Source organism: Pongo abelii, chromosome 1, assembly GCF_028885655.2.
Source record: "Pongo abelii isolate AG06213 chromosome 1, NHGRI_mPonAbe1-v2.0_pri, whole genome shotgun sequence".
NCBI classification, from domain to species: Eukaryota; Metazoa; Chordata; class Mammalia; order Primates; family Hominidae; genus Pongo; species Pongo abelii.
In genome coordinates, this window is record NC_071985.2 from 132,235,950 (window position 1) to 132,250,646 (window position 14,697).

The 14,697-nt window shown below is 40.4% G+C and overlaps 1 protein-coding gene across 1 annotated transcript; it reads right to left on the bottom strand.

The window, feature by feature from the left end:
* Positions 1–6,165: 6,165 nt before the first annotated feature.
* On the bottom strand, positions 6,166–6,525 carry LOC100454851 (large ribosomal subunit protein eL42-like). The gene has a single exon (XM_024234921.3). It carries the CDS (start codon positions 6,523–6,525, stop codon positions 6,244–6,246), a length of 282 nt encoding a protein of 93 aa, XP_024090689.2. The 3' UTR covers positions 6,166–6,243.
* Between the last annotated feature and the right edge of the window lie 8,172 nt (positions 6,526–14,697).

The window sequence follows — 14,697 nt, forward strand, 5'->3', positions numbered from 1 at the left end:
GTGTGAGTGGTAAGCATATTAAACTCTCCCTTACAGAGTGAGCAATCTTCCTTTGAAGTTACTCTCTAAATTAAGTATTGTTGATTGTAGCTGGATAAGGTTTGCTGTCCCTCTGGCTACACAGGTGACATGAGTTCAAGAGCAAAGTGGCTAACACTCTGTAGACCCCTCATCCCTGAACTTTCTTGCAGGCACTAAATGTTAAGCTAGCAAACTGTGGTTGTAAGGGCACAGGGAAATGTTACTTTCATTATGTCGGGTTTTTTTAAGTATAAAAATAAGACATGTAAGTGGTAAATGTTTTTTCAAACAGAAGAAAAGGATAGCATAATCAAGTAATATTAGTTACTGTTGAACTTAAGTGATAAGTAAATGGGAGAAAGGTCAATATATCAATCTTTCCACCTTGTGTATGTTTGTAATTTTCCATAATAAAACATTATAAAAGAGTTACCATTCCTCCTCATGGTCTGTATTCCCTTAGACTCCCTATCCCACTCTCCAGTTAGATATGATAATGATTTCGTCTATATTCTTCCCCAAATTTTATGACCCTTTACAAGCTCACTTATGCATATACAGAGCCTATACTTTTTGTAAACAGTATTTTACAAAGTATATTGTTCTGTACCTTCAGTTTTTTCTTCCTTACAATATAATGAGATTTTCCACGGCAGAATATGTAGTTCTACTTCATACTTTTAATGGCTGTTTAGTATTCCATCAGAAGTAGCTAACAGTCTGTAGTATTAACTTTTATTTACATCTTTGCAAATATAATAGATGAAGAAGTATTTCATTAATTCTAAGTGAGGTTCAGTCTTTTTTTCATATGTTTATTGGTCATTGAAATTTCTTTTTCTGTTAATTGCCCATTTGGGTCTTTTGCTCATTTCTGTTTTAGGGATGGATTTTTGGGGGATTTTTTTTCCTTTTTTTGTAATCTCTCTCTAATAACAAGGCAATGTTTCTTTTTTCTGATGTGTGCTGCAGATATGTGGGGCGCAGTATAGTGGTGTGGTTGAGAGTGACCCTCTGGAGCCAGATGACCAGCTACCTGAACACTTGTAACTTTGTCTTGGTCTCAATTGCGACAATATGGTCATCCTACTCCATTGAAATATACTATTGGTAGATAATGTTATAAGACTTGTCACAATTGAGACCAAGAACGCCAGAGGGGAAAATCTTTTCTCAGCACACAAAGAATTATAAACCTTCCTACAAGCCTTTCCCAAGAGCTTTCACAGATGGATCCAGAACACAGTGACTGCTGTCAGAGGCTGAAGGCTTCCCATTTTGCAGACTGATGGCTCATTTGGAAGTGCAACCCCTCCAGGAGTCCCTGACTACTGAACCATCTCTGCCCCCCACCACTTCCTTCTCTTCTCTCCTCACCCACTTACTTACCTACGCCCCCAACAAGGAGATCAACTTCTTGGTGTTCTCTCAGCCAGGGAAACTCACCAAACACCGTAGAAAAAACCTTGTTATCCTTGATCCCCACCCAAGACATAAGCCCGACTGGTATCCCATTCTCTTCCTTCTCAACCCAATCCCCATTCCTCTCCTCCCTTCCAGATCTTCCCTCTGAGCCCTCTGTAACTCTCATCCCATGATCCAGCCCCCTACAGCCTGGACCTCTTCATTGAGCCTTCCCTCCTTGACTTGATTGAATCCTGCCTCCCCCAGAAACACTCAGCAGCCCTGTCTCAAGGGAAAGCTGCTCTTTTCCCCACATTCCATATAAAACCTTTGGATCAAAAGGTTAGATCACTATCTTCTTTACTCCCTACTTCTGCTTCCAGGCCATTTCTCCCTTACCATTTGTGAAATTTTTTCTATTTCTTGCCACTAAACTTACACATTTACCTACGGTTCGACCTTTTCTTTCAATCCTCTTTTCCTCCCATTTCAATATTCCTCCCTGTCTAGGGTTAACCTCTCCACTTGTTCTCTTGATCTTATTCCCCTCCCACCACTTATCCTACTGGTTTTTCTCCCCCTCTTGTACCTTCATCCTCTTCTCCACGGAAGACCCCTTCCCATCAGCATAGTTGGTGGAACAACATGAGTGGACCCAGTGGGTAATGGTTAACAGCACAGACTCTGGAGCCAGGTAGCCTAGAGACAGATGCTGACACCACTCTTTCCTAGCTGCATGGCTATACGGTACTTTTTTTATCTGTAAAATGGAGACAATAAGAATATCTCTCTTTATGAGGATTAAATCAGTGAACATGTGTAAAGCATTTAGAACAGTGCCAGCCCATTTGCAGGTATTACATAAGCATTTGTTAAGTAATTCAGCATTTTAAGACGTCTCTGCCTTTCCACATGAATCTAACACACAAACAATATGCTCTTCCTAGTTCCCCATGTCTTCTGCACTCAACACCCTATTGTCTTTCCTTCCCTGGATCAGCCAGCTGTACTTTTTGCATCTCCTACATTTATTTCACCACTTTGTCACTTTATGTTTATAACCCAACTTCCAATTGACCTCCTGCAATTGGAATTCACTAAATCTGGTCTTACCAAGGGCACAACTTGCAACCTCCTACTTGAATCCATAGTCACTTTTTAGTCTTCATTCACTTGTCATAGATGTTTAGTGTCACCAATTATTCCTTCCTTAAAAGGCTCGCTAGAGCTAGAAGACTAGCTCCATGCCACCATCTCTTCTGTTTCTCAACCCAGCAATGCAGCCACTCCTCTTCCTCCTTTTTATGCTCCTTTTGTTGACAAAATCCCCTAAACAGGGGTGTACTTAGGCTTCTCTTCTAGGTTCTTCCTGTGATCTCAGGCTTACCATCTATATGCAGTTGATTTTCAAATCTCTGTATCTATCCAGCCAGCTGCCTCTTGGAGATCAGCACTTGGATGAGGCACTAAACTCAGTAAGTTCAAATGTGTAAATTAGTGTGCCTCCTTCCAAACATTTCCTACTATCTGAGTTCTTGCTCTTAGAGAATGGTGCCATCATCCACCCTGTTGCCCAAGTTTGAAACCCAGACTCACTTCTTGGATGTGCCCCCTACCTAAGTCTTCACATCTTACAAATCATCTATTGGCTCTAATATCTTCTAAGTCGAATTTCTTCTCCAACAACTGCCACTACCTTCACTAAGTTTATTTTAATTTCTGGCCTAGATTACTGTCTCCAGACTTGCCCTGTCTCCTCCTCACTAAAGCCAGAGTGATCCTTCCAAAACTGATTGGATTCCCTGTCTCCCTGGCTAAAAGCATGACTATCCATTGCCCTAGAGTTTTGAGACAGAGTCTCGCTCTGTCGCCCAGGCTGGAGTGCAGTGGCGCGATCTCGGCTCACTGCAAGCTCCGCCTCCCAGGTTCACGCCATTCTCCTGCCTCAGCCTCCCAAGTAGCTGGGACTACAGGTGCCCACCACCACACCCGGCTAATTTTTTTGTATTTTTAGTAGAGACGGGGTTTCACCGTGTTAGCCAGGATGGTCTCGATCTCCTGACTCGTGATCCGCCTGCCTTGGCCTCCCAAAGTGCTGGGATTACAGGCATGAAGAGTCAATCCAAATTCTTAACCCAGTAACTAGGGTATCTTGGAGGTCACTTGCACCTGCCACAGAGGTGATTTTTAAGAGGAGGAATTTTGTGACCCGATTGTTAAATTGTTGGTAGCTGAAATTCATACCATGGAAATCAGCAGATGTCCCCAGTGCTAGTTAATTAACATACTTCATCTACCCAGCCTCATCTGTTAACACTCCCCTGCTGGAATTCTGCTGTTCAGCCAGACTGAACTACTGTCAATTGTCTCTCACTTCTGCACCCTTATACCACCACTTTCTCTCGAGGGAATCTTCTGCGCTCTCTCCTGGCTGTTTCCCAGTCATCATTTAGGTCTTACATTAGCAGCCACCTCCTCAAAGAGGACTTTTTGGAGGCTCTGCCCTCAGGTTGACCAATGCAACCCTTCTATGTACTCTCACAACATCCTGTGCTACATTAGCCACTGTCTACATCTGTGACTACTTACACATTGAGGGCTTGCTACTTTCTACACAATGTAAAAAGAGTTGAAATTCATAACCTTATTTAATCCTCACAGCAATCATATGAGATGGTTACTATCTTAGATGAAGACACGGGCTAAGATCAGTTGTCATTTGTACACAGTAACACACCATTTATCAAACGCCTGGTACTTATCTGAGTACATAATACTTACGCATTCATTTGTCTGAATCACTCACTAGCCTGTAAGCTCCATGAGGGTAGGGTCTGCCTTTTATACCCAATACTGGCACTTGGTAGATGTTCAACATATGTAGATATTAAACAAATTAACTGTAAAATATCAAAATAACTGCTTGCTATATTCTTATTTTTATTTCCAACTTTTATTTTAAGGTTATGAGTACATGTGCGGGATGTGCAGGTTTGTTACATAGGTAAACATGTGCCATGATGGTTTGCTGCACAGATCATCCCATCACCCAATTATTAAGCCCAGCATCCATTAACTATTCTTCCTGATCCTCCCCCCTGTCGCCCCCGCAACGCCCTCCAGTAGGCCCCAGTGTGTGTTGTTCTCTGCCATGTGTCCATGTGTTCTCATCATTTAGCTCCCACTTATAAGTGAGAACATGTCATATTTGGTTTTCTCTTCCTGTGTTAGTTTGCTAAGGATAATGGCCTCCAGCTCCATCCATGTCCCTGCAAAGGACATGATCTTGTTCCTTTTTATGGCTGCATAGTATTCCGTGGTGTATATGTACCACATTTTCTGTGTCTAGCCTATCATTGATGGACATTCAGGTTGATTCCATGTCTTTGCTGTTACGAATAATGCTGCAATGAACATACATGTGCATGCATCTTTATAGTAGAATGATTTATATTCCTTTGGGTATATACCCAGTAATGGGATTGCTTGGTCAAATGGTATTTCTGCCTCTAGGTCTTTGAGGAATTGCCACACTGTCTTCCATGATGGCTGAACTAGTTTGCACCCTCATCAGCAGTGTAAAAACATTCCTTTTTCTCCCAACTTCACCAGCACCTGTTGTTTTTTGACTTTTTAACAGTAGTCATTCTGACTGGTGTAAAATACTATCTCATTGTGGTTTTGATTTGCATTTATTTAATGATCAGTGATGTTGAGCTTTTTCTCATATGTTTTTTGGCCACATGTGTGTCTTCTTTGGAGAAGTATCTGTTCATGTCCTTTGCCCACTTGCTAATGGGGTTGTTTGTTTTTTTCTTGTAAATTTAAGTTCCTTATAGATGCTAGATATTAGACATTTGTCAGACAGATAGATTGCAAAAACTTTCTCCCATTCTATAGGTTGTCTGTTTACTTTGTTGATAGTTTATTTTGCTGTGCAGAAGCTCTTTAGTTTGTTTGTTTATTTATTCATTCATTTATTTATTTAGATGAAGTCTTGCTCTGTCACCCAGGCTGGAGTGCAGTGGCACGATCTTGGCTCATTGCAACCTCTGCCTCCTCTGTTCAAGTGATTCTTGTGCCTGAGCCTCCCAAGTATCTGGGACTACAGGCGCATGCCAACATGCCTGTCTAATTTTTATATTTTTGGTACCGATGGGGTTTCACCATGTTGGCCGGGCTGATCTTGAACTCACATAATCTTGAACTCAGACCTCAGATGATCTGCCTGCCTTGGTCTCCCAAAGTGCTGGGATTACAGGTGTGAGCCACCACATGTGGCCTCTTTAGTTTAATTAGATTCCATTTGTCAATGTTTACTTTTGTTGCAATTGCTTTTGGCATCTTTGTCATGGAATCTTTGCCCATGCCTAAGTCCTGAATGGTATTGCCTAGGTTTTCTTCTAGGATTGTTATAGTTTGAGGTTTTACACGTAAGTCTTTAATTCATCTTGACTTGATTTTTGTCAAGGATGTTGTAAGGAAGGGGTCCAGCTCAAATTTTCTACACATGGCTAGCCAGTTCTTCCAGCAGCATTTATTAAATAGGGAATCTTTTCCCCATTGCTTGTTTTGTCAGGTTTGTCAAAGATCAGATAGTTATAAGTGTGTAGTCCTATATTTAAGTTCTCTATTCTGTTCCATTGGTCTATGTGTCTGTTCTTGTACCAGTATTCTGCTGTTTTGGTTACTGTAGCCCAGCAGTATAGGTTTTTTTTTTTTTCTTTTTAACATAAACTCAAGATTTTATCACCTTCATAATAAAACAAAAAGTGATACTTAGAACTGGATCACTTGGTCCTTTCTCTTTTTATCTCCTCATAGTTCAAAATGTTTGCATCTTTTAGTAGCCAGTATTCTCTTAGATCTGCAGTTGGGCTGAACACACTCAAGCCTTAGCACAATCTTCTTTGTAGTTTTAGCCTTTTTCTGGAAAATCAGCTTAGTCTGCCCACCATAGCCACTCCGCTTCATGTCATAATACCACTTTTCCTGGGCATACAGAGAATCCTTGCCCTTCTTGCACTGCATTACTTTGTGAGATTGGTGCCTGCCACACTTTTTACAGGAAGTCCGGTGGGTATTAGAAATGTTCGCCATGTTTGCATGAGCACTATCACCACAGAAAGAAAGAGGATGGGCCAGAAATGGAAGTATATAGGTGTAGTATAGTTTGAAGTCGGGTAGTGTAATGCCTTCAGCCTTGGTCTTTTACTTAGGATTGCCTTGGCTATTCAGGCTCTTTTTTGGTTCCATATGAATTTTGAAACAGTTTTTTTTTAATTCTGTGAAGAATATCAATGGTAGTTTCATGGGGATAGCATTGAATCTATAAATTGCTTTGGGCAGTATGGCCATTTTCACAATACTGATTCTTCCTATCCATGAGCATGGACTGTTTTCTATTTGTGTGTGTGTGTGTCCTCTGATTTCTTTGAGCACTGGTTTGTAGTTATCCTTATAGAGGTCCATCACTTCCTTTGTTAGCTGTATTTCTGGGTATTTTATTCTTTTTTGTGGCAATTGTGAATGGGAGTTCATTCATGATTTGGCTCTTGGCTTGCCTATTGTTGGTGTATAGGAATGCTAACAATTTTTGTACATTGATTTTATATTTGGAGACTGCTGAAGTTGCTTATCAGCTTAAGAAGCTTTTAGGCTGAGATGATGGGGTTTTCTAGATACAGGATGTCATCTGCAAACAAAGATAGTTTGACTTCATCTATTCCTATTTTAATATCCTTTATTTATTTCTCTTGCCTGATTTCCCTGACCAGAACTTCCAATACTATGTTGAATCGGTGAGAGAGGGCAAACTTATCTTGTGCCGGTTTTCAAGGTGAATGCCTCCAGCTTTTGCCCATTTGGTATGATATTGGCTGTGGGTTTGTCATAGATGGCTATTATTAATTTGGGGTACGTTCCTTAAATACCTACTTTATTGAGAGTTTTTAAGATGAAGGATGTTGAATTTTATTGAAAGCCTTTGCTGCATCTATTGAGATAATCATGTAGTTTTTGTATTTAGCACTGTTTATGTGAGGAATCACATTGATTGAGTTGCACATATTAAACCTGTCTTGCATCCTCGGGATGAAGGCCGCTTGATTCTGGTAGATAAGCTTTTTGATATGCTGCTGAATTCAGTTTGCCAATATTTTGTTCAGCATTGTTGCATTGATGTTAATCAAGGATATTGGCCTGAAATTTTGTTGTTGTTGTATCTCTGCCAGGTTTTGGTATCAGGGTGATGCTGGCCTCATAGAATGAGTTAGGGAGGAGTCCTTCCTTTTCAATCTTTTGGAATAGGTTTAGTAGAAAGGTGCCAGGTCTCCTTTTTACCTCTAGTAGAATTCAGTTGTGAATCTATCTGGTCCTTGGTTTTTTTCATTGATAGGCTATTTGTTACTGCCTCAGTTTCAAAACTCATTATTGGTCCATTCAGGGATTCAATTTCTTCCTAGTTCAGTCTTGGAAGGTTGTATGTGTCCAGGAATTTATTCATTTTTTTCTAGATTTTCTAGTTTATGTGCATAAAGGTGTTTATAGTATTCTCTGATGGTTGTTTGTATGTCTGCAGAGTCAGTGGTAATATCCCCTTTATCATTTCTGATTGTGTTTACTTGAATTTTCTCTCTTTTCTTCTTTATTTTTCTACCTAGCGGTCTATTTATTTTATTAATTTTTTTCAAAAAACCACCTCCTGTATTCATTGATCTTTGGACAGATTTTTCATGTCTGTATCTCCTTCAGTTTACTTCTGATCTTGGTTATTTCTTGCCTTCTGCTAGCTTTGTGGTTTGTTTGCTCTTGATTCTCCAGTTCTCTTAGTTGTGATATTAGGTTGCTAACTTGACATCTTTCTAGCTTTATGCTATGGGTATTTAGTGCTATAAATTTCCCTCTTAACACTGCTTTAGCTGCATCCCAGAGATTCTCATATGTTGTGTCTTTGTCCTCATTCATTTCAAAGAACTTCTTGATTTCTGCCTTAATTTCATTATTTACCCAAAAGTCACTCAGGAGCAGGTTGTTCAATTTCCATGTACTTGTGTGGTTTTGAGTGAATTTCTTTTTTTTTTTTTTTTTTTTTTTTTTTATTATTATTATTATAATTATTATTATTATACTTTAGGCTCTATGGTACATGTGCGCAACGTGCAGGTAAGTTACATATGTATACATGTGCCATGCTGGTGCGCTGCACCCACCAACTCGTCATCTAGCATTAGGTATATCTCCCAATGCTATCCCTCCCCCCTCCCCCCACCCCACAACAGTCCCCGAAGTGTGATGTTCCCCTTCCTGTGTCCATGTGTTCTCATTGTTCAATTCTCACCTATGAGTGAGAATATGCGGTGTTTGGTTTTTTGTTCTTGCGATAGTTTACTGAGAATGATGATTTCCAATTTCATCCATGTCCCTACAAAGGACGTGAACTCATCATTTTTTATGGCTGCATAGTATTCCATGGTGTATATGTGCCACATTTTCTTAATCCAGTCTATCATTGTTGGACATTTGGGTTGGTTCCAAGTCTTTGCTATTGTGAATAATGCCGCAATAAACATACGTGTGCATGTGTCTTTATAGCAGCATGATTTATAGTCCTTTGGGTATATACCCAGTAATGGGATGAGTTCTAATTTGATTGTGCTGTGGTCCAAGAGACTGTTTGTTATGATTTCAGTTATTTTGCATTTGCTAAGAAGTATTTTACTTCTGATTATGTGATCAATTCTAGAGTAAGGGTCACATGACAATGAGAATGTATATTCTGTTGTTATTGGGTGGAGAGTTCTGTAGATATCTATCAGGTCCACATGATCCAGAGCGGAGTTCAGGTCCTAAATATTTTGTCAATTTTCTGTCTTTATGATCTGTCTACTATTGTCAGTGGGGTGTTAAAGTCTTCTACTATTATTGTGTGGGAGTCTCTCTCTTTGAAGGTCTCTAAGAACTTGCTTTATAAATCTGGGTGCCTCCGTATTAAGTGCTTATATTTAGGTATATCTAGGATAGTTAGCTCTTCTTATTGAACTGAACTCTTTACCATTATGTAATGCCCTTTTTTGTCTTTTTCTATTCTTTTTAGTTTAAAGTCTGTTTTGTCAGAAACTAAGATTGCAACCCCCACTTTTTTCTGTTTTCCATTTGCTAGGTAAATTTTCCTCTATCCCTTTATCTTGAGCCTATGTGTGTCTTTGCACATGAGATGCTCTCTTAAAGACAGCATATCAGTGGGTCTTGGTTCTTAATCCAGCTTCCCATTTTTGTGTCTTTTAATTGGTGCATTTAGCCCATTTATATTTAAGGTTAGTATTTTTATGTGTCAATTTGATTCTGTCATCATGATATTAGCTGGTTATTTTACAGATTTACTTATGTGGTTGCTTCATATTGTCACTGGTCTGTGTACTTTTTGTACAGACCAGGGTGCATATTGTCACTGGTCTGTGTGTTTTTGTTGTGGCTGCTAATGGTTTTTCCTTTCCATATTTAGTGCTTCCTTCAGGAGCTCTTGTAAGGCAGGTCTGGTGGTAACAAATTCCCACAGCATTTGCTTGTCTGAAAAGGGTCTTATTTCTCCATGGCTTATGAATTAGTTTGGCCAGATATGAAGTTCTGGGTTGGAAATTCTTTTTCTTTAAGAATTTTGAATATTGGTCCCCAATCTCTTCAAGCTTGTAGGGTTTCCACTATTAGTCTGATAGGCTTCCCTTTGTAGGTGACCTTGCCTTTCTCTCTGGCTGCCTTTAACATTTTTTTTTTCATTTTGATCTTGGAGAGTCTAAAGATTAAGTGTCTTGGGGATGATCCTGTGGAGTATCTTACTGGGGTTCTCTGCATTTCCTGAGTTTGGATATTGGCCTGTCTAGCTAAGTTGGGGAGGTTCTCCCGGATGATATCCTGAAATATGTTTTCCAAATTGGTTCCATTCTCCCTATCTCTTTCACATAGCCCAGTCAGGCATAGATTTGGTCTCTTTACATAATCCCATATTTCTTGGAAGTTTCATTCATTCCTTTTTATTCTTTTCTCTCTATTCTTATCTGTCTGTCTTATTTCAGAAAGACAGTCTTCAAGCTCTGAGATTCTTTCCTCTGCTTGGTCTGTTCTGCTATTAATACTTGTGATTGCATTGTGAAGTTCTTGCAGTGTGTTTTTCAGCTCTATCATGTCAGTTATGTTCCTTACTATACTAGCTATTTTGACTGTCAGCTCCTGCATTGTTTTATCATGTTTCTTAGCTTCTTTGCATTGGGTTACAACATGCTCCTTTGGCTCAACAAAATTTGTTTTTATCCACATTCTGAAGCCTACCTCTGTCATTTCAGCCAGCTCAGCCTCAGCCCAGTTCTGAGCCCCTGCTGGAGAAGTGTTGTGATCATTTGGAGGAAAGGAGAAACTCTGGTTTTTTGAGTTTTCAGCGGTATTGTGCTGACTTTTTCTCATCTTTGTGGGTTTCTCTACCTTCGATCTTTGAGGTTGCTGACTTTGGATGGGGTTTTTGTGGGGTTTGTTGTTGTTTTGGCTTTTTTCTTTTAACAGTCTGGCCACTCTTCTGTAGGACTGCTGCGATTTTGCTAAGGGTCTGCTTCAGACCCTAATTGTCTCAATTTTTCCAGTACCTGGAGGTATCACCATTGAAGGCTGTGAAACAGTAAATATGGTGGCTTGCCCCTTCCTCTGAATGCTCCGTCCCAGGAGGGTACTGACTTGTTGCCTGCCTGAATGCACCTGTAGGAAGTGGCTGGAGACCCCATATGGAAGATCTCACCCCATCAGGAGGAACAGGACCAGGAACCTACTTAAAAAGAGCAGTCTCTGTCTGGCTGCATTTTGGTAGAGCAGCTATGCTGTGTTGAGGATCTCTTCAGCCCCTGACTGGTTTGGGCTCTCCAAGGCCTGCAGGCTGGACTGGCTGAGATGCCCAAACAGCCAAGGTGGTGGCCTGCCCCACCCCCAAGAACCTCCATCCCAGGGGGAATTTAGAACTCTGTCAGTGGTAGAACATGGGTGGAGTTGCTGGGGGTCTGCTGACTGGGAGGACCCACCCAGTGAGAAGGAGTGAATCCAGATCCTGTTTATAGATACAGTTTGGCCATGCCTCGGCAACATAGCCATGTTGTGCTGGGGAACTGCCTCTGCCCCGTTGTTGGCTTGAACTAAGCCCATAAACTGGAATGACTGAGTCATCCAAACAAACAAGGTTGCAACTCCCCACCCTGGCACTCCATCCCAGGGAGAGAGCAGAGCTCTGTCCATAGAATAAGGGCAGGCAGGGGTAGCTGAAGGTCCCAACTGGAAGGTCCTGCCCAGTGAGGAGGAACAAATCAGGGTTCTGATCAAAGAAGCAATCTTGTCACATTCTGTGCTGTGCTGGGACCCTTCCTCGTCAAGACCATTTGGACTCTCTAAAGCCTACAGGCTGGAATGGCTGAGTCTACCAAACAGCAGAGATGGTGGCCCACCTCTACCCCCCGGGCCTCCATTCTGCCTCAGGCAAGCTCCACCCTGTTGCCGGTGGCTAGCTGGAATTCCAAGCCAGTGGGTCTTATCTTGTGAGGTACCATGGAAATGGGGCCCACAGACCAATGCTTGTCAGCCCCCTGGATTCAGCCCCCTTCCTAGGGGTATGTACGGACCTCCCATCTTGCTGAGGATCCTGAGCCAAAGTATGTAAAGCTCCTGGGTTTCTGTGTGCGCCTGAGCAGCTACTCTGCTAAAATTTCACACAGTTCTCTGTGTTGGACCCAAGGCCCTGGTGGTGCGGACTCACGAGGGGATTGTGATTGGAGGGTTGCAAAGATCCGTGGGAGGAGCGTGGTTCCCCGGGGTCACACATTTACTCACTGCTTCTCTCAGCTAGGGGTAGGGATTCCCTTGGCTCTATGTCACTCCCAGGTGGGCCACCATCCTGCCCTGCTTTTCTTTCTTCTCAGTAAGTTGAGTTGTTTTCCTCATCAGTACCAATGCGAGAACCTGGATATTTCAATAGAAGGTGCTGTATTCACTCAGCCCTTTCATTCCTCTCCTTGAGAGCCACACACCACAGCTGCTTCTACTCAGCCATCCTGGACCCCTCCCCACCCCCAATTTTACATTATAACATTCACAACTTTTTTCCCAACATCATATTAATATTCATAAATTCTCTAGAAGCTTATAAATAATGCTGACTAGAAAATTTACCCACTAATCTCTGTAAGTAGCTGGTACAAGACTCCTTTTTCAGGAAACAGCAATCAAGAGTACAGTCTAAATAGCTGTTAGACAGATCTCCCTTGATGACTTCCATCCACCCCCATCAAGCCTTAGGGGCTGGGACTTCTAAAAGCTTTGGCTTCTTGAGGCTCCATAAGATACTGAAGCTCTTTTTCAGTGTTTTGGGTTAAGTTGTGATTTCTCCATGACTACTGCTGAGACTCAGTTGATGTTTTCTCATAGTTCCAAACAGCAGAAATGGTTTTGAAACTAAATCAGGTACAAGGGTTATGAACCAGAGGCCTTTCAATTTGCTGTTCCAGTCTTTGGGTTGCACTGTGGATTAATAGGGTACAGCTTTAAAGAAGTCGAGTTTTATCCCATGAAGAATGTTCCCCAACAAAATGATATTCATTTGAAAATGAAATTGCCCCCAATAGGCTATACCTCTTGAATTTCTTCAGCATTCATGATTAATGTCTACAACACCCCAGTGACACATCTCCTATCAATAGCCTCCTCAGTGCTATTGTTTCACTATCTTAGTTCCCTAAACAGATCTGAAACTCCCTAGACGGCAAGAGAGTTTATCCTTTTGGGAATGGGTCTGTTTACTTTTTGTAAGCATAGAAATGGTTTATTTAATTCATTGAGAAAAATCAGCCAGTATAAGATAAAAGATTGTTTTCAAGTTAGTCCATTAAAAATTGCTTCTTTTTAAATGACTTCTCAAACTAATTATCAAACTAATTACTCCTGAAGACTGGTTACCAGAAGCAAGGAAGCAATAATGGGAAAGCACTATATTTTTTAAAAATTGAAGTAAAACCATTATAGTAGAAAGGCTTATTCCCCCTTTTCTTTAGTCTCCCTTGGTAATGCACTTGGAACATCCAGACTGAAATAAACTTTGTTATGACAATCTCATAATGAGCTGTTTGCCTTGTTCAGGTTACTGTACTTGAAGAAGATTCTTTAACTCAGGACAATAAGAAAAGACAAAAATATTTGTTGAAAGTAAATGAAACCATATTGTATACTGTATATCATATGTGTAATGAACAGTAGCTTATATTATTACTATTGATACCAATAAGTATGGAAAAGTTATTTTGATTACAATTTCCTGTTATGCTCATTTTTCTAAAATTGTGTGCCAAAAATTATATTTGCAGGGAATTATTGGCTACAGCATCATCAAATCACTAATGTACTACCAATGAAGAGCTGGCATCTTGGGCATAAGCTTAAATTTAGAATCTCCAAATATAAACTTCTGAACAGGATTTTCTCTTCTTGTTTTAAAAATTTGAGATATAATATACATTCAGTAAAGTGCTCAAATCTTAAGTGCACAGCTTAATCACTCTTTACATGTATATACACCCATAGAACTACCACACAGATAAAACAGTGACTATTTCTAGCCTCCCAGAAGGCTTCCTGATGACCACCCTGAGTTAGTATCCTCTGAAGATAGCCACTATTCTTCTATCACTGTAGATTAGTTTTAATTATCCTTGAACTTCATATAAATGGATTCATAGTGCTATTCTTTTGTGTCTAGCTTCTTTTCACTCAACATTATGTCTGTGAGGTTTATCTTCTTGTTGCACATAGCAACAGCTTGCTCTTTTTCACTGTTTTGAAATATTCTACTGTTTTTGATGAATATTCAGATTGATTTTAGTCTTTGGTTATTATGAATAAAGCAACTATGAACATTCCTATTCATGTTTGAGGATGACATATTTCTCCTGAGTATATACCCAAAAGTGGGATTTATGGATTATAGAGGAGGCTATGTTCAGAATCTTTATCTATAGCTAATTTTTTTTAAAGTAGTGGTGGGAGGAAGGAAAATTATTTTCTACTGGTGTCTATTGTATACTTCATATTCTGAGAGAGTAGTTATAGCTGAAGTTGGTCAAGTTGAACAGAAATGTTTCTAGGTAAAATCTCAAGGAGTGAGTGAATAAGGTCAGAGGGCACTTGAACTACATCAATGCTAAAGTTCCAAAGATTGTGGTCATTAAGAATTCTTGGAAAGATGGGAGGGCTTTA

What these genes read in the sequence shown, in the direction of transcription:
- LOC100454851 (XM_024234921.3), bottom strand. Translation starts at nt 6,525, where the DNA reads ATGGCGAACATTTCTAATACCCACCGGACTTCCTGTAAAAAGTGTGGC.